Below are 19,708 nucleotides of genomic sequence, written 5' to 3'. Positions count from 1 at the left end.
TACGATGACTACTTACAATTTTAATAAACACTCAAACTGAAAGGCAGACAGTACCTAATGTCTGCCCATGACCTGAAGCACATATGCCACTCTACAAGGGCTTGATTTCAAGATATAAATAACTGGTAGAGGTATACAAGAATCTGTATAGTTCAGCATATATCATGGCTTACACTGGACAGGCAAAAAGTCTACAAAACAGATGCTGGTTTGGGAGAAAAAAACCAAAAAGCCCTTCTTTCTCAAGAAAAATCCTTAACTTGAAAATTAATAGATTTTCCTGTATTGCAATGGAGGACAAATGTTGTTTTCCACTCCAAAATAAGCATGGGAACTCAAGTTCCAAGCCTTACAAGTCACTTGCACCTTCAAGCTATGCTGCAAGGTTTACTTCTGCTGTTTACTTGCTTATGTGGCTTTTTAAATGAATGTGAGATACATACTGCAATGACAAGCTTCTGCACACAGACTGGAGTAAAACCCTGCCAATTCACTGTATCATGGAAATTAAAAACAATATGTGATTTTGTATTTTAAGACACTCTCTTATCTGAAGTTGCCATAAGAAACATGAGCGAGGAGTGTAATTCCAAGGAAGTCACTGTTTATTAGTCTTGGGTGCTTCTGAAAGGTTCTCTGAAAGCCTCTTCCTGATTTTTAAGCAAAGTACCATTGCATTTTCTTTGGCAGGACCTCAGGCTGAAGAACTACATGGATCACTTAGATTTCAGCATCTACCAGTTAAATTTATGCATAGATAGCCAGGATACTACCAGGACTTCTTTTCAAATCTTCACTTCCATGTTATCAACAAAAAGAAAATACCATAGAAGGGGAAAAAGTGAGTGGATCATTTACTGAATACTCCACCCATACAACTGGCAAAAAACTGTAACTGGTTTTTGTGATAATTATTTATCTGGAGCTAAGAGGAAATAAGGCTGACCAAACCAAGGTTAGTCAGGATTTTGATACCCAACAGAGATATATCACATCCAATCACATTTAACCATATATTCAAGTTTAAATCTGGTACCAGTTAGGCTCCCTATTAGAAAAGGCAGGGAAAATGGAGGGAAGGAAAGAGGAAGTGGTTTTAAATGACACTTTGCTCTTTGGATACCAGAGAAAGAAAATCTTCCTCAAGGTTGAGGCAGTGTTCAATCCTCAACCACTGGGTGAACAAAACACAGGATAGGAAAGAAACACCTGTCTTTAATTACAGAATACGGTTGTTTTAGTTTCCTGTTTCCAATCTTACCAAAGGTATGTTTTGTGTTTAAAATCATATAAAATGTTTAACCACAGGGGTCTAATGAAAAGGTCCTGAATCTTAGAGACACACAGGAAGTTGTATCTCAAATTTCTTGAGCTACTCAACTCCCTTATTCAGAACTGCTGATATCCTCTTCACAACATCTGTCCATAAATTTCATGTCTGATAAATACCAGGCTCATCACAGCTGAGGGTACAAAATATTTCTCTGCTGGTATCAGTTGTTCTAAAGAAAAAAATTTTGAGAGTTCTCTGAAACATCCAACAGTCAGGTACAGAACCTGACAGACTGTGTACAAACTGATGCCTGCCTAATCTTCTTGTTCATTTGTTTGCTTTTAGCAATAAATTAATAGAACTCATAGTTCAGAAGCAACAATGTCTAAAGGTTACTGCATGTGACTCCCGATGCAGTAAGTTTTGTATCATCTCAATGGAGCAAAAATGCATCTACCTACATTTTTCTCAGTCTCATGATATAACAAGACAAAGGGTATTGATAAAGAAAGAAGTGGCAGTGTGTCTGCCTGGTAGCTTAAGACATACTGAGATCTAAATTGCTCCAAAACCCTATCCAGGTATCATACATCAGCCTTGAAATTACCTTCGTAACAACCATCACCATGGGAGTGTGGGCAGCTCGGATACCAGAAACTTTTCAGAAGGGCCCTTGCAAACTAACCCATTCAATGATTCACACTTACGATTATTCACTTGTGCCGAAAGAGACACTAAGGCTTCATTATTATCTCCATCAATGATAAAAAGCACAAGTTTTGACAACTGACAGTTTACACATGCTGTATTCACCGTCCCATTTTCTGAATACCTACTCTTTGTTGTTCTCTTATAATGGTTTACAGGTTGAAGTATGAGGCCTCTAAAGTATATTGAAGCGTTTTGGACTCCCACTAACACAATTCGTGCTATTTCCAGAACTTTTGTTTTTCATGCATGGAAAATAGTAAAAGTGCTTCTACCAATATGCTGCCAACTCATTGTTACTGACAGAAACTGTCTGTTTTTATACAAAAGAAAGGCTTAAATAAAAACCGCTATTAGGCCCTAGAACAGTAGGTAAATTAGGCACATTCTTAGTTTTGAACACAATCGGTTCTTCATAAAAGTCAATGGCACTGTAGTGAAAGTATTGTTACACAAGAACTCCAGTGAACAGAACATATTCCTTCAATGTCAGAGCAATTACAACCAAAGGAAAGCTCTCTGCACACAGTTATGTTTAGTAAAGTACACTGAAACACTCCTCCAAACATCTTGGTGGCAGTTTTGATTGGAATAAAAAAACAAGTCCCAAAATCAAAACTCACCTTACTTCCAGATGAACAAACAGCTGATCAAAAGCATCACGTGTTTCAGTGGAATCAGGATTCCACTTCTTCACTCTCCACCAGATGTAGTAAAGAAGACCACTGCTGCAATAGACTACTACAAGCCCTGAATAATCCAAAAGAAGAGCTGGGCTCTGAGATCTTCCTTGAACATCTACTTTAAGACAACACTCATGAAGCAGTGAAGGATCAGCTGTGTGCTAGGGACACAAGCTGCGCAGAACTCACTGCAACACACGTACTACCCTTAAATTCCTGTCTCTTTGATCCACTGGATGGATTTTCCAGACATACTCCCTCCCCTGCTTACTCCAAATTTCCTTCAGGAGTGTCCATCTTTCTGTGCACAAGAAGGCACACAATCCTTTTGTGATTATTACAATTTAAGGTTAATATACTTCCACAGTTTAAAGCACTATCATAAGTAGTCAAAACACAAGTTCAAAGGTACATATGTACTTTTTAAAACACTTAGAAGCAAATAAAACCCAGGTCACACAAAATCCTGGTTTATTTTAAAAGTTAATATGATATTATTTTAAGGTACTGTTGGACAGAACTCTAAGTAGCTGCCATGCCTACATTTCTCTGATAGACAAAGGAATAATACTGCTCTCAATCATAAAGAAATCTTAATGTTTTTGCTATTCTACACAATCTTTGCTTTTGTACTTCATGAAAAAAAATATTGTGTGGGAGAACTGGAAATTCACAGAACTTTCTTAAATCACTGAGTAAAGGATGAAAAGAAAAACCTGAATTCTCTGAATTCATTACTACTGAAATCAGAGGATGCATTAAATAAAGATAAATTCAACTTCTTTGTATGTAATTGTTGCACCAATGCCCATCTAATATAAAAAAAGTAATCTGACTAGTTAAACAAACAGAGGTGGTTTTATCCTTGCTTTTATTTGTTTCCACCATTTTTTACTGCAGGCATTACAGTGCTTTATCCAGCACATGTTCCCACAGCCTCAACAATGTGAAACATGGTTGCTCAACTTTACATCATCTTCCCAAAAAAGATGACAAGACAGTCCTGGAATACTTTTACAGGTAGATACTGACGTCAACATAAGCTTTCAACATTTTTTACTTAGGAGATAAACACACGGATACTCCATGATTTCATTCTGCAAGTGGAAGACTAACTCCTTAGTGGAAAAATACTAACAAATGATCAACAGTGAGCACCTACACTCTCATCTTTAGACATTCTTTAAGTTACTGAATTCCCCTTCTGAACATCCATTGCTTGGCAGGGAGCTCACAGCGAAGCAGCAAAAGCAAACACATACACAACACATTGGAAAAACAGGCTCCTTTCAGCTGAGCTGACACAGGAACACAAGTGCAGATCCTGTATCACAGCTTTGTGGAAAACTACCCAGCACCATGCACTTGAACAACATAAAACTCACACTTAGGAACAGATTTAATCAGCATTTTTTTTCCAGTAATATTTGATGGGATAAGCAAAACACAGGGGAGAAAAGAAGACATTAAGAACAGACCTCTTTGATGTTTTCTATCCAGCATCTTACCAAAAAAAGATTACTCAATCTGTTGTTTAGGACTGAATAACAGTTTAAGACAAACAGCAACCCTTCTGCTCCATGACACAACAGTGTAAAATATTGGCAGTCAAGGCTATGCCTGCTGTCCGCAACAGAATTAATGCTACGCACATAGGAACATGCACCTACAATCTCCAATACATTTCTGTACTGAACAAAATTAACACAAAGAATAAAAACATTTTAGAATTGACAGGAACTACACGAAATAACTAGACATTGCAAATGACATTTGCATTTTGTAAAGGACATTACCTGGCCTGATTTATTTCTACTTTCCAAAAAAAAAATCCCACTTCTTCCCGTAAGAGTCTTTTTATTTTGTTCACCAATTTAGTTATGTCATTAATATCAAAGATTGCCATCTGTTGTGTATGAAAAGGATGAAAACAATTCAGGAATGTCAGTGAAAGTGAACGTTATTTGCACTTCAGCAGATCATCACAAGTTATCCCATCTGCAGCTGCAAGTTCATGCATGCACCTGTCTTAAATGAGAAACACTGGAATAGCTCACTTCTACCTTTTTTTTCCATCTCAAGCAGAAAAGTTTCATATTTAATGTATTAAACAGGAAATGATGAAACTATCTTTCCGAAACACATACAGTCTAACAAATAAGCAAAAGACTTGCAAAATAATTTGTAATAATGTCTGAAATAGCGAGGTCCAAAATTACATGACATATTCCCTTTAGTCTATATGTCACTTCTTCCATTTGGTTTTTTGGTTCTTTTAATTTTAGTGAAACTGTTTAGGTAAGAAATGATTAGTCAAAATAAATAAATTCTGCTCATTGATTCGGAGCAGAATTCAAAGGAATGTGAGATCATACAACTTAGGGGGAAAAAAATTATGTGCAACAATAAGGAAGACTTCCATGCACTTTTAATTAAACTCTGATAATTCATTCTTGGGGAAAAATCTCAAATTAAGAACAGTCATGCAAAGTAGAGGGATCCATCTAAAAAAAAATCCTACCATAATTTACAGCATTCATAACATTCATGGGGAAGTTAAGATGGAAATTAGGGAAATGTTCTTCATTGAGAGGATGATTGGTCACTGGAACAGGGATGTGGTTATGGCATCAAGCCTGCCAGAGATCATGGAATGCCTAGATGCTGCTCTTAGTTATACGGTTTAGTTTCAGGTAGTCCTGAGAACATCAGGGAGTTGGACTCAATGAGATTCTTACAGCTCCCTTCCAACTTGAGATATTCTATGATTAACTCAGCTATTCCAGGTGCTAAAAATAAATACGCAATTAACTGTTCTTTTAGAGCTACAGACCTCATACATTATCTCCACCTAAATTCCTAGGCAGGGGGAAAGACATAGCCGAGACCTCTTCAGAGAGGTCCAAAACTAAGTTTACGGTACAGGGGCAAAGCAAAAAAAACCCCAAAACCAAAAAACAAAACAAAAAACCCACAAAAACAAACAAACAATCAACCCCAAACAAACAAAAAAACCCTTAAATTTATTTAGTTTATCTGAACATTTCCATTGGAGAAACTATTCAAACACTAAAGAGTTCAGCACACCCACTAGGATTTCAAGGAAAGATTAAGAATTTCTTTGACTTTTGAAATGCATTATGGCTGTGTTTTTTCTTTTATTTAAGGAAAAGAAGAATAAACCTCCCCAAATACTGAACTAGAAAACCTGGGATTCATATCCACTTTAGTGCATTTGCTGCCTTAAAGTCTATTTTAAGATTCATATTCATTCTAACACAGTTCTACTTCCATAAAGTAAAACAAGAAATTGTCTTATTGCTAGTTTGCCAAATGGGCATCAGAGTCCTGAATTCAACTAAAATACTTTTTAAAAATCTTAAGATCCAGTCTGTTCCCTGTTCCCCCGGTTTTACAAGGGCAAAAGCCCCGAAGAACTCAGAGATCTACAAATATAACATTGTAAGCTTTCTGTGACAGGCATCCTTTCTTCTGAATTTACACAGCACATTGCACAGGAAATCATCATAGACTCACAAGCAGAACACGTAATTATTGTATAAGACAAAACAAAAACCCAGTTTATATGAAAAATTTGATGCCCACAAAAGGTTCTAGATCACCAGGTAGGAAAATGAAAATTCTATTCAAAAGGCCAGTAATGTAAGCATCCTCTTCTCTTCAGATTTTTGCAGCTGCTATTGAGCACCAAACATGCCTGAAGATCATCAAAGATAAGGAGCAACATCTTCATTCTAATATTTGCATATTCTCTGTGGTGTCCCTTCCAGCAGTAAGCTTTCAGGAAGAAACTTATTGACCAACTTCAGCTCCAAATTTTCTTCCAGTCTCACCACCATGTGCAAGCTTTTCATTCCAGGAAACAAAACTAGGAAAGTCAGTGCATGAACATTGCTTTTCTTAAGCTACATGCTCAAGCCCACAGGTCCATTTCTTCCACTTGCATGGAGCAGAATTTTTTAAATGTTTTGTTGCACAGTGCAGCAATAGTATTATGTCAAACAGACCTTTAAAACATTTCATCGCTTTCAAAGGGATTGGTCTTAGCAAGATGACTCTAAAATACAATTCTCCCCAAAACATCATTACTATTAAAGACAAGCTCTTTATACCATGCATACAAGAATGCAGAATACAGCCCTGTGACTGAAATAGGCTGGAGCTGAAAGACCTTGTACTAAGGCCAGGATTAACTAGAGAACCAAAACATCAACTGCTTGTACAAACTGTAATTTTAACACGACGATAACAAAGAAAAAAAAAAAGGAGGGAAAAGGCCTTTCTTGCTAGTTAGGGCACCAAAATATGCCCAGGGTTCATAACCTTCAGATTCTTTCAGATTCTAAACAGCAGCATCAAATGATAGGGGATTTTTCATGTATTTCAGGCAAGGCAATCACCATATATTTATAGATCACAGAACGGTTCATAGAACCATAGAATGGATAAGAAGGAACCTTAAAGATAATCTAGTTCCAGCCCCCCTGCCATGAGACAGAAAATTTATTTAGTGCATGAGTTTTTTCCTAAATTTGACAAAAGTTTCACACTCTGACTTGGCAGGTCACTGAGGAGTTAAAATACGATGCAGCAAACTGTGCCTGGTACTTTAGCGATGGCTATCCAACATTTAACAGACCAAATCCCACCTGTAACAAAAGTGCTGCGTTTTCAACAGGAAGGCTGTTGTTTTACCCACTGTCTAACTCCATATTTGGCCATGGTCTTGAATCTAACCAAACATACTTTAGTTTCAGTTTGAGCTGAGAGCTTGATTTCCTCCTCTGTCTCGGACGGGCAGAATGTGTTGCTATTAGTAGAGGCAGTAGCAACATGGACTTTAAATGGCTTCATCTCAGGCACAAGCACAGGATGCACACACACTGCTGTATCACGGTGTCAGCAAACGCTCCCGGTAAGCTTATCTCTCAGCATATGCAACTACGTCGGTATTTCAAGCACTTCTGTCAATTCACGGGCAGCTCTGAAAGCTTTCTGGCTTTCACGAACACCCTGAAAACACTGTTTCGTACACCGCTGCTTTCGTACACTTCTGTATTTTATTTCTCCTTTCGCTCGGGGAAGGGAAAGAGGCGGGGGGTAGGGGCGGGGGGGGGAGGCGGGGAGAAACACGCTCTGGTGAGAATGCCCCGATCAGGAAAACGCCATGAACAGCGGGTTTGGTTCCTCCTTCCCATCAGAATCATGATGGCTTTGGCACTCCAGACACGTGTAAGGCTCCTTCATCGGTGCCACGTACGGCGAGCGCACACCTGGTGTACAAGGGGCCCCGGCTTCCCAGTGTCAGTGAGACCCCGGCCGGGCAGTGAGAAGCGCAACAGCGCCGAAAAAGGAGGGAACTCCTCTCACCTCGCTCGTTCAAGACACCTATGCCTAATTAACCTGAGACAATTTTCAAGCCGCGGACCACGGGGGCAGCACGACTACGAAGCCTCTCCTGTTCCTCTGGGCAAGCAGCTCCCGCTGGACGCGCCTCCGCCGGGAGGCCCCGCGGCCCCGTCCCGGGCTCCTGCGGCCGCCCGGGTACTCACCGCTGGGAAAGGGCTCCATCTTCCTCCCGGAGTCCGCTCTCAGCGGAGGCGCTGCCACAGCTCTTCACTCCTCCTCCTGCTGCCGCCGCATACTCCCAGGATAGGCTCAGCCCCTGCCCACCGCCAGCACCGCCCCGCAGGGGCCGCAGCGGGATCAGCCCGCGGCTCCCTCCCTGCTCAGCAGCTTTTTCAGGAGAAGGAGCTCCTGCCAACCAGCACCCGCCGCTGCCTCGGCGCTCACTTCCTCCTCGCGCCTGCCTGGGCCCCGCGGCACCGCCTCCTCCCCGCATGGGCCCGCCTCACGGCGGGGATGCGGCGGGGGGCGCCGGGCCGTGAGGGAGCGAGTGTCGGCATGTGGCGAACCGTGGGCCGCTCCGCAGAGCGGGATGACCCGGCGGCACCCGGGCCCGCTGCGCGGCGGCCACGCAGGCCGTGGCGGTGCCGCCGGGCCGGCTGTGCCTGCATCTCCGTGCCGTGCGCCTTCCGTCGCAATTTAACTTTTTTATTTAAACAAATAAATAAATAATTCCCGTATCATCCAGTAGTGTTCTGCTGTGCAAGATGCAAGAATCAAAAGGCACAACCGACTGTGTGAAATGTGACCAAATGATACTACAAAGAAAGACTGGATAGTGTTCCAGGAACCAAACACAAGAGACTGAAACAATGAATTATTCAAACCGGACCTGGTATTTGTGAAAGAGAGCCAGGCATCCATGGTGGATGTCACCATGAAATACAAATGTATTGAAACATCTTTAGAAGCGGCTGCTGTGGAAAAGGTAGATAAGTACAAACATCTTCAAGAACAAATTCAAGTAAAAAACCGCTACAAATATTGTGTTTACGGGTTTTGCACTTGGCACATGTGGGAAGCAGTATCATGGCAATTACAAACTTTCAAAGGCCCTGGATCTCTCCAGCTCGAGGCAAGAGAGGACTGCCCATGCTTTGGTTTCCAGTGCACTTTTTACTTCTATGGACATTGTGTACATGTTTGCTAGTAAAGCACGTAGTATTGTATCATCTTAACCTACGTAATATTTAATATCTACATAACATCTTGTACTACTGTGTTGTAATATGTGTTCATATCTATAATGAAGTATTGATAGGTGACAGTAACACATGCAGGCAACCCCTCTCCCCCCAGAGGAGTTGGGACACAAGAGACAAAAGTTTGTGATTATGGCTGGACATCAAGAAAGATTGAAAGTGAACACCATGAATATAAAGCCACTTCAATCCTCTTGGTATTGGGGAGGGATTGTGGGTAGAGCTGCAAAAGGAATCATGGTACGATATGTCACATACCATCAATTTGGGACAAAATTTTCCTGATGTTGGTCAAGGTGGCTGGGCCATCTATACTTAACCTGGAAAAGGAACGTATAGAAATTATATGTGTTCAATACATAGCCTCATTACTACTTGCCTGTCCCCTGCTACCCAGCAGCTATGCTTCTGCTATCAGGTGATTGACTGGCTAGCTTTTTTCTTAATACAGGAGATTTTTAGACACTGATTTTTGGGAAAGCAGAAAATATAAGTTGATTACTCCCAAAGAACACAAATTTAATGGACCAATATTTATTTAAAAAATGAAAAAAACCGAATGTAATTGTTTTTTGGGTAAAGAAAGGGACAAAGGCCAGGGGTCCACAACAGCCTAGGCACTAGTGCAGCCCTGTACCTCTTCTGTGTGTTTCATAAACCTAGAAGTGCACTTTTTTACACATGATCATGTTTCACAGACTTAGTTATGATGACAACCTTATAGCACAATCTAGGTCAATATCATGTTTCACACTAAGTCCTTGGAGCTTAACATTGGCCCAAATGCTGGGCACGGAGCTGTATGAATTTTAATAACCATTTACATATTCTCAGACACCCCTTAACATACCACAACAGCCCATCCTCAAAAGAAAAACTTCTTAAAATTATTAAATCATCAAATAATTTCTTTTAATAGGATGACATGTCTCAAGAGCTTTCTTTTCAAAGCACTGACCCTGTCTGGCCTATATTTAAATATATTAAAGAAACATTAATACCTATATAGCTAACTTTGCTGGGATTCTACACAGTGTCATGCAGAGCCTGCAGAGAGGCCTGAATGGTGATTTTTGAGCACCTTATCACTTGCTTTCACCATTCTCCATTTCTACCAATCAAAACCCCTTAATTAGCAAAATACATTTTTGTGAAGAGAAAAGCTAAAATAAGATCATGCTCCATTATATGTAGAGAGATTTCCATATCCAGATTTTCCTATTAACATCAAGTTTTAAGATAATACAATGGGAATTAGTCATAAAGGAGAAGTCAGGTACAGAGCTCATTTCTCAGTAGCACTATTTGTACTATGGTAGAAGAATTAGGGTTTTGCTGTAGTTTTGTATAACATCATTTAGAAAAAAAAATGAATGGATTTGGAGGTCCATCTTTGCTCATGTCGGTAAAAATCTAGAATTTCTACAATATGATTTTTTTTAAAAGTGTGTCTAAAAGTTACAGGTCCTTTTCACTATGAAATAAATACATTTTTACTTATAGCTTGTGAGTGTTTTATAAAAGTGAAGAATTTTAATCTGGTTCTTTTTTTCAGATTTTAAGTCAACTATTATCACATTTTGTTGTTGTTGTTTTTTTTTTATTTTAAGATGCAGAGTAAAACATTTCTTTGATTAAATATAAATATATCCTAAATATATCCTTGGAGCATCTGCAATAACCTGTATTGTGCCTTAGTTTGGTAGCTTCCATTTAGCAATATCTTTATTGAGACTTTTTCATGGGTTAAAATATGTTTGCCAGCAACCCTTCACCTTTTTCATCTTTGAAGACAAGCTATCTCTGAAGAATGCTTTAGATCTTTCAGCTTTTAAACACCTAAAAACATGACTCAGACTGTCTTTTTCCGGTTTATTTTTTCTGGTGAAGGCCACAGAGATTTCATGGACAGTACAAGTGTCAGTCGACACTTGGGTGCTTTTGACCCAGTGGAAAGTTTTCAATTGTTTTCAACCTGATCTGCACATAAGAAGCAATTACACAGAGTAAAGCTTTGTAGCTGAGAAGTTGCCAAGCCTCCAGGGGTTGGAAGGTGAGGGTTCATCAGTCTTGCTAAAACATGTCAGAAGTAGCCTAGACTCAGGTGTGGAACTGGTGAATCATTTGGCTGACAACCTTAAAATAAGATGAAAAAATTGTCCCAACAAATACTTGTGCCTAAAGCTTGAGCCGAGAGATAAGGGATGGAGAAGTTCTTTCTATTTGTTGACTGAAGTGGTTAATACTACTGATTAATATGTTAACTTCTTCCTTAATGTGAGGTTTTGTATTTAAAGCGAAAATTGGTTCTTTGGTGTGCACACCACTCTGAACAAATGTGAAACACTCATCCCCTGCCAGCAGGAACTACAGCTGCTTGTAACCGCTGTCCACTCAGAGTACTGTCCCAAGCAATCCATAGCACTGTGTATCCAAAATAAATATCCTTATCTATGCGTCTATGTATTTCTACAGGTGTAACCAGTTAAATCATTTAAGTAAATAGTTTTGTGAACAGTGGAGCTAAATGAGGCATGGTTGTTTTCACATATCTTGTAGCAGATTCTTGCCAGGAGAAGCAGCTGCTCCCACAGAAGCGTCACTGCTATGTGCTTTATGTTGCCTTACGGTTGTACCTTTCAGCAATACTTCCTAGATTTATGTTCCTCTTTTAAATGGAGTGTGGTTAAGTTTACACTGTTACCTTGCCTCTCTCCACATCTCTTTCAGAAACTTTAGGACCACTGTGTATTTTCTTAGAATTCAGCAAACCATTTATTCTCTGCAGACTAGAACAAGGATTTGACATGGTGCCCAGTCCCAGTTGCAGTCCCATTCTCAATAGACATGTAGAAATAAATATGTGGCACATGAGCCTTTGGATGGATTACAGTGCTGCATTACAGATAAAAAACCCCCAAGCTATTGTAAGGAAGAGTCATAGCAGGGTTAGGACACTAGAACATTTTACTGTACTATAGTCACTTTGCCATAAATACTTTTCTTGTTTCTCTGATTTCCTTTAATTCATAAAAATAAATAAGCTACTGTAAGAACTTTCAGGTCCCAAAATTAAACCAGTGTATTTTTCCCTTTCTCTTGGAATATTACTAGTGTGTTTATATCTCAAGTCTAAAGACCTTCATCCAGTGTTTCATTTCTTTAAAAAAGCATGTACTAGCTAGAAACTATCATGTACTATAAATATATCCACCAGGTAGCACAGAAGTAATTTGCCAGTTTTTGTGCCCAGAATGCTATGGGGAATGATGCAAAAGTTGCTTTTTCCATAGGTGAAATTAGTGTGATGATTTAGGCAGATTTAGCAGCTTACTACTTTCCAAAATGGCAACGTCCTCTTCCCTGCTTAGTTCTTGCCTCATGTTTCACTGCTTACCTTACACCAACACTAATGCTTGTTATATTCCTCTATGGGCTGATTTCAACTCTTCAGCTGCCTAATCTAGCTGAAAACTAATTCACCAAAATAATGGATAATTTAATTTTAGGTTATAGTTTTATCAGAACCTGCAAAGTATCTGGATAACAATAGCAAAAAGACAACTCATAAATACGCAGCTAAGCAACCTCAGCTGAGAACTCTCCTCTGCTTCCAGTGATAAAACTGTCTATGCCAATCTGCCACTTAGGGTTCTGTTCTTCAGCTGATCCATTGATCATCCCTAGATTTGTCTCTCTTTCCAGTGATTCTATTCTCAGCTCAGCTCGAGAAACAGTCACTTCCTCTTATCCACCATTAATTGAAGCTATATTGCATTGAAAATAACCATTCTTAAATATTGAGAAAAAATGGCAGCAAATTGATTCACTAAGACGGAACTTTTATACAGTAGGAAGTCTGCCCAGAATAAATCCACACTGAGCATTTTAAAGGCACTTAGTATTGAAAACACTTTTTCTTATTGAAGTCAACAGTAAATTACATCAACAGCAGTAAAGCAACAATGGTTGTGGATTTTGAGAACTTCAATTACTGTGCTTAATGAACAAGATATAAAAAGGATGCTTAATAAATAAGAGATAAGCATAAGTATCCCATTTTTATAGCCACAATAACACTGGAATTTAAGAAGGTATCCATGCTTGTGGCTCATCTCTGAAGTACCTCATTAAGCAACTAAATAGTATTATTTTCTCCTTTTCCAAAACTCTTCTCCAAAACTGGAGAGCTGGTGAAGACCTATGTCTGAAATTATCAACCACTTATCAGATGCAGTGCAAAACTAGCACTATTTATTTAATGTATTTTTATTAATGTATTTATTAATTTTTGTCTAGTACTATGAAGTTAAGTGATGTAAATCAGAGAAGTATTGAATATGATAAATATGAGATTGATGAACCATCTAAAGTAACTTTGCTATTGATATGCTGTGTTCTGTGAACCTGCTTACCATAAGGTATTTAGCTGATTCATGTGTTCTCAATCTTCCATAAAGCAGAAGCAAGCACAAGGCGTAGTGGAATGGTCATTGTAACACATCCATATTATTACATATACTTCTCTGAAGAGTTCAGTGTTGACACCCCTAATTTGATTCTATTTGCACAGGGCAATGAGGGCAAAACCCCTTGCACCTATTAAAAAGATTATAAAAGAAAAATGTGAGAAAACAGTGTGAATAACACTTCTGTAGTAAATAGTGTACTTTAGTGATGATCTGTCATAGTCTTGAATTATTTAGAAAGCTGTAGACCTTTTACTTGCTACAAAAATGTAGCCTTCAGTCAGATAGCATATGTAACAGGGTAGAGAACATACCCTACGCTAAACAAGGTGCACATGCCAGTGGCATTTATTAAGCCATGGTGATCTAACTTACAGCATGTCAGGACAACAAGAAAGTATAAAGTCTTGCCAATGTGTTTGAGCTCTAATTCAAGTATATATTCAGAAACTAGAGTTCTTTCCACTTGCCTGTAGTGAATTTTTCAGGGGTGTGTTTATTTCACTGAAAGTATATCCACGTGTTGGCAGTGTTCCTTTAAAAACAAATCTTTGAGAAAGGCAGGTAGAAAATGACCTGATAACACCATGTTGAAGAGACATATCATTGTTTCTAATTAAACATTGTAATTACGTTACAAAGTTTTTAAATAAAAAGTGGAAACAATTTCAGATATTAATACAATCCTTTTATTTTCTCTCTTTTAAGGAATAATGCTTAAATGGTAATGCTTTAATTCTAAATGCTAATGCTTCAATCTTAATGCTTTTAGCCCCTTTTTATTCCTGTTATCCATTCTAAGCAGTGGATTGAACTTAATGGGGTTTTTGTGCTGCTGCTTGATGCTAGTTATGTGTTATTTTGAGAAACTAGCTATAGAATTGTTGCTGATATTAAAATTATAGTCTACATCTGTCCTTTGAAAAGTCTCTGTTCATACATTTTTTCCACAACCACATTAAGAAATACCGATTTTGTGTGATTCTTCTTATTAGAGTAGCAGTATGTTTACAAGACTTCAGCAGAGAAAGTAAATGCTGTCTGAGTCACAAAACAGTGCAGTGAATACTCGTGGGTAAGATATATGATCACACACACAGAGGCGTGTGAACTTTGCAGCTGATGGCAGATAGGAAAGATAGCTCTGGGTAGTGTACAAAAACATTAATTTAAAATCCACTGGCCATTTGGTCAGGCTAACTTTGACCCAGCATATTATATAGATGTGAAATGATAGACAATCCAAATAGCTGAAAAGCACATAATTTACCAGACAGGTATCACTAGCAGTTAGCAAAACTTGGTATGGATTAGAAATTCATAATCCTCCCACCTCTGGCTCCAAATGCAGGGAATAATTACCAGTAATGAAAGCAGCAGCAATGCATGAAACTGTTTCTAGACATAAGACATAGTACTGGATAATGACATTTTATCTGGAAAGGGAAGGGGAAAGGGAAGTGCAAGGGAAAGGGAAAGGGGAAAGGGAAGGGGAAGGGGAAGGGGAAGGGGAAGGGGAAAGGAGAGGGAAGGGGAAGATACAATTCTCCAAAACAACTAACTGCAAGTGTGCTTATGCAATTACTAGCCTGGTGTTGCAACATCCTAGCTTGTTTTCCAAAATACCCACAGCATGTCTGCACTTATCAGTCCCTATCATAATTAAAACACCATTCTTTCTATCCTACTCTCTCCACCCACTTCATTAACCTCAATAGTATAGGAAACCTATGCAGAAAACCTAAGCCACTGTTTAGTAACCAAGCTCCTAAGAATGGGATATGGAGAACAGCTCACTTGAAGCCTGCAACTTTGAACTTTTCACACTAACCCCGAATTATCCTCAGTGACACAGCAAAAACAGTGACCAAATAGCGTGATGCCAGGAATGTTAGAGTTACTTCAACAGTCTTAGGAAGTGCTGATCTAGTGAAAATAAAATAGTTGGTTGTGAATAACATCCAAGAGTCTTGCAGTCCTGTTCCTGAGGAATTCATGTGACTTGGATTGTGTGTACAGCAGCTTGTTTGTGCTTGCTGTTCTGAGAAGTTTAGCACTCATCAGTACTACCTTGGAAAAGGATCAGTGTCTTGAAGGAAGAGAGGTGTAGAGGCTATAAAGAAGGCTTGTAAGACTATGCTATAGGTGAAACTTTCAAAGTACTTTTCATGTCTGGAGGGAATCTTACAAAACCATCATGAACACCAGGAGATGCACACACTATTAGAACAGAATGATGCTTGATAGGATGTCTGTCTGGAATGCAGAGCATGCCTTTTGAAACATCAATGTTCTATGAGAGAATATAATACTAGGAATATGCAATATAATCAGCACATAACAATGTCAGGGGTAGTCAACTGAACATCCAACAACTGCCTTGAATCACTTAGTGCTGATTCACAGCAGTATGTTTCAAGCATAGATAATACTGTACAACTGCCAAATGAGAATACAAGCTGCAAACAAAACCAGTCGCACTAATATGAGAAGGCTACTAAAAGAAAGAACATCTCCATAGGCAGCCGACAAGATGTTGCTTCCATATTTAACTAAAAATTGTGTGAGACGAGTGTGTGCCTGACGGACGCTGGTATCCAATAATAGCATTGCCTCACACAAGCTCTTTCTATGGCAAAGGTTTCTGGGCACACCCACTTGAAGAGAAATCTGAGCTGATCATAAACAAGCAAGGCTGGGGCTGGGAAGCAGCTGGAGCATATGCCTCCCCAAGACAGTCAGCTCTATGGCACTAATGTGGCACCTGAGTGCTGCAGTGTGCAGAGGTGGTGAAGTGCCACGACCTTCCCAAAAGCGTCCCCAGAAAGAGGGAGCCACTTTGGCTCTGAGGCCAAATGCAGGCACAGGCACACACACCCTTGGTGGTCCAGCCACTCAATCGGACGTCCAAAAGGCAGCAATCAGTGGAACAGAGGTGAAAAGGGTCTTTTGTATGGGGTTCCAGCAACACCAGTTAATTACACAGATAGACGGCCCAGGAACAAAAGACAAAGTAGAGGAGGAGGTGCAGGTTTATATACGGGGCCGGTAGGGGCAGGGAAACATTAGAACCAATGGTTTGAGGGCAAGGAGGCAGAGTGAGGGTGGAACAAAGGTAAAACAACCAATGGGGAAGTAGGAGGGGTGGGCAGGAGAACAGAAACCATGGGGAGAGCCCAGAGAGAACTTTCTAGAGGCGGACCAAACAAGGTATAAAGGGGTGGGGACCAACAGGCCAATCCAGAGTACAGAAACAGCATATATTAACATAATAAAAGATTGTGGGAAGGCTCCTTGTGGTCACCACAACGTTGGCGGCGGTTCAGGACTTAGGGGCTGTCCCACCAGCGGACCTGTTTTGTCCCTGGGCCAGCTGGCCCACTGGTCTTGATGACACACTGCAACACCTGAGCTTCATGAAACACTTGGACTGAATTCCTCAGAAGACACTGGAGTCTTCGGCAAAGGAACTTTACTGCGTCCAGATTCCCCTTGGCTTGCAAACTCAGATGCTTAGCTTCTTACTTTCACTTCCAAGTGAAAAAGAAATCAACTAGAAAGACAAAAAGGCACATAGAAAAGTCTAAACTCTCTATGTATGATGAATGGGTTTATATTTAGCTTTATTTAATTTTGCTTCAGTTACTGTTCCTATAAGCACCAGAAAATAATATCCTACCAAAAAACAGGTGCCAAACTAAGGAAAATAACTTTTTTCTTCCTTCAGTTGTGAAAAGATACTAGCAAAAATTAAAGTAAAACCTTAAAAAAACCCCTTGTGGTTATACCAGCAAGATAACATGATGTCACATGGAGGTTTTTTTAAATCCCCCTTTCAAGTGCCAACTGATGAATCACAGGCCAGAAGTACAATATTCTTAGACCAAATTTAAGGTGTCATGTGGCTGATAATATTGAAATATTCCTACTTGCCTAACTACTTTTGAGATCCAGTTATTTGGTATATTTCATCTTACGGACAATGTATTTAAGCTACAGAAGAAATAATGTCTTCAGCTGCTAAAATTTGGAGGTACACTGATATATGTCTTGTATGTTTATGCTTGGAAATACTGAGAGTGATAAATAGCAAAATCTTCGAGGAAAGCTCAGGCACTTCCTAGAACTAGTTGAGAGCTTTTCAGAGTAGTTTTGGAAAAGCACTGCTTGCCAAACTGCATTTTTTCCCCAGAAATGTGCTGTTGCTAATAAAATGTTAGTTGGCAAAGATTTTTTACATCAGATGTGGAATTCCTAGTTGGTTTTAAAGAGAGATTAATCTAATGAATTACCTGGCAATTGTAGTAGTCTTCTATAATGCAGGTGTCTTTGGATATGTCAGCATTTGATATTTAACTCAGCCTGAAGAAGGTAATCCTTGCCCGTGCTAAATAGAAGTACCAATGATTTCTTGTTCTGTCCCCATTCGGCTCTCCACTCTGTTCTTCTTTCTGTCATATCACTAGGGGCAGAAACTGGAGAGGAAGATGACTAGAGACAGAGAATCGTAGAACTTGGATCAGCCATGTTCTCTGGCTTAGCACATGCCTGTAAAATACACACAAGAAAGTAGCTCATCCTAAATCTAAAGAGTCATCTGATCTGCCAAAGTGTTACTGGGATATAGTAAAGATCAATTGCACGTCCTGAAATGTTGGAGGGAACTTGAAAAAATAGCAGGGACTTGATTTTAGGTCGCTGTGTCCTAGTTAACATACTGATTCTTGCAGTCTTATGCACAGTATGTATTACAGCTGAGACAGTATTAAGGTCAAAATCTGTCCCTAACAGATGAGTTGCTAAGGTCCTTAGTGAGACAGATGGTGTGATTCTGCAGGCCTGACCACTCATCACCTCTAAGTCAGGTAAAGTTAGAACTGTAATCTGAGCAACCAAGCCTTAGGTAAGTGTCCTGACTACTTGCAACTGAACAATACAAAGCTTTGTCTTGTTGCTATTTTGTTTGTTTGTTTGGTTGGTTGGTTGGTTGGTTGGTTTGGTTTTGGTTTTGGTTTTTGCTTGGTTGGTTGGTTTGAGGTTTTAGGGTTTTTTGTTTTGTTTTGGGATTTTTTGTTTGTTTGTTTTTCTGCAGGTAGAAAATTTCCTCAGAAACATTCCTAAATTCATTTTCACATAAACCTCGGTATTGTTTTCCGATAAGCAGTCATTCCAACTTCGCTCCTTTCAGTCCTGCATTAGACATTTAGTAAAAATTTCTTAGTAGTTTGTTGGGCAGAAAGTGAACAGGAAAAGTTCACCAGCAGTAAAGCAATTCAATCAGAAATGTCAGAGTGGAGTAATAACCTAACTTCAGAGTAGATTCACTTAATAAATTTTGTTCATCAGACTGTGTGTCTGCACACAGACATTTGTAGTGTACCCAATGATTCCAGCAGTAGTTCATTACACCATTGTAACTTTATCTCATGCTTGATCTCTTCTCTCTACAACTTCAGAGTAGCCAGGTGTACTACTGTCTGTGACAGTATTTTCTTCTGAAATTGAATTCATCATCTTCATATTCACACATCACTCTACAGTTACTTTGTGCAAAATTACTTAACATGAGGAAAATATGGAGTATATAATGGAACAAAGCAAGTATAGAAAATTAAGGGAAATTACCTAACAGCGATGGCTGGCCATTGCTAATAACAAGCCCTCTGGTTTTGAAAGAATTGCTAGACCAAAGTAGCAGTGGTCAAGCAGAAAGAACAGCTCCCAACAAGCCAATTTGTATAGGCACTGAGTAATATATTTTCCAGTTCTTTCACAGAGGATTATTAGGGCTATTAGCAGAATTCAATTAGTTGTGCAATTTTCATCTTCTTAAATGTAAAGAAAAATCTCACTGTATACAGTAGTATTTCTCATCATCTGGGACCCTGAACTTTACAGGAAGTGGAAGATATCAGATACTGTCAGGGAGCAGCTCCCCACTTTGTT

General features: G+C 39.3%; 1 protein-coding gene across 2 annotated transcripts in view; it reads right to left on the bottom strand.

Moving 5' to 3' along the window:
* LNPEP (leucyl and cystinyl aminopeptidase) overlaps positions 1 to 8,416 on the bottom strand; it is a 54,424-nt gene extending 46,008 nt beyond the window's left edge. The window contains exon 1 of one of the 2 annotated variants that reach the window (XM_082302069.1): positions 8,238 to 8,416. Coding sequence is in view for 1 of the 2 variants with exons in the window: in XM_082302068.1 (XP_082158194.1) it covers positions 8,238 to 8,256 (19 nt within the window). In the remaining variant the exon portion in view is untranslated. The remainder of the gene's footprint in view (positions 1 to 8,237) is intronic. The other variant, XM_082302068.1, reaches the window with a different exon arrangement.
* Between the last annotated feature and the right edge of the window lie 11,292 nt (positions 8,417 to 19,708).

The sequence above is a fragment of the Coloeus monedula genome (genome assembly GCF_965178545.1).
Source record: "Coloeus monedula genome assembly, chromosome: Z".
In the NCBI taxonomy this organism is placed as follows: domain Eukaryota; kingdom Metazoa; phylum Chordata; class Aves; order Passeriformes; family Corvidae; genus Coloeus; species Coloeus monedula.
This window is presented reverse-complemented; position numbering and strand designations above follow the sequence as displayed.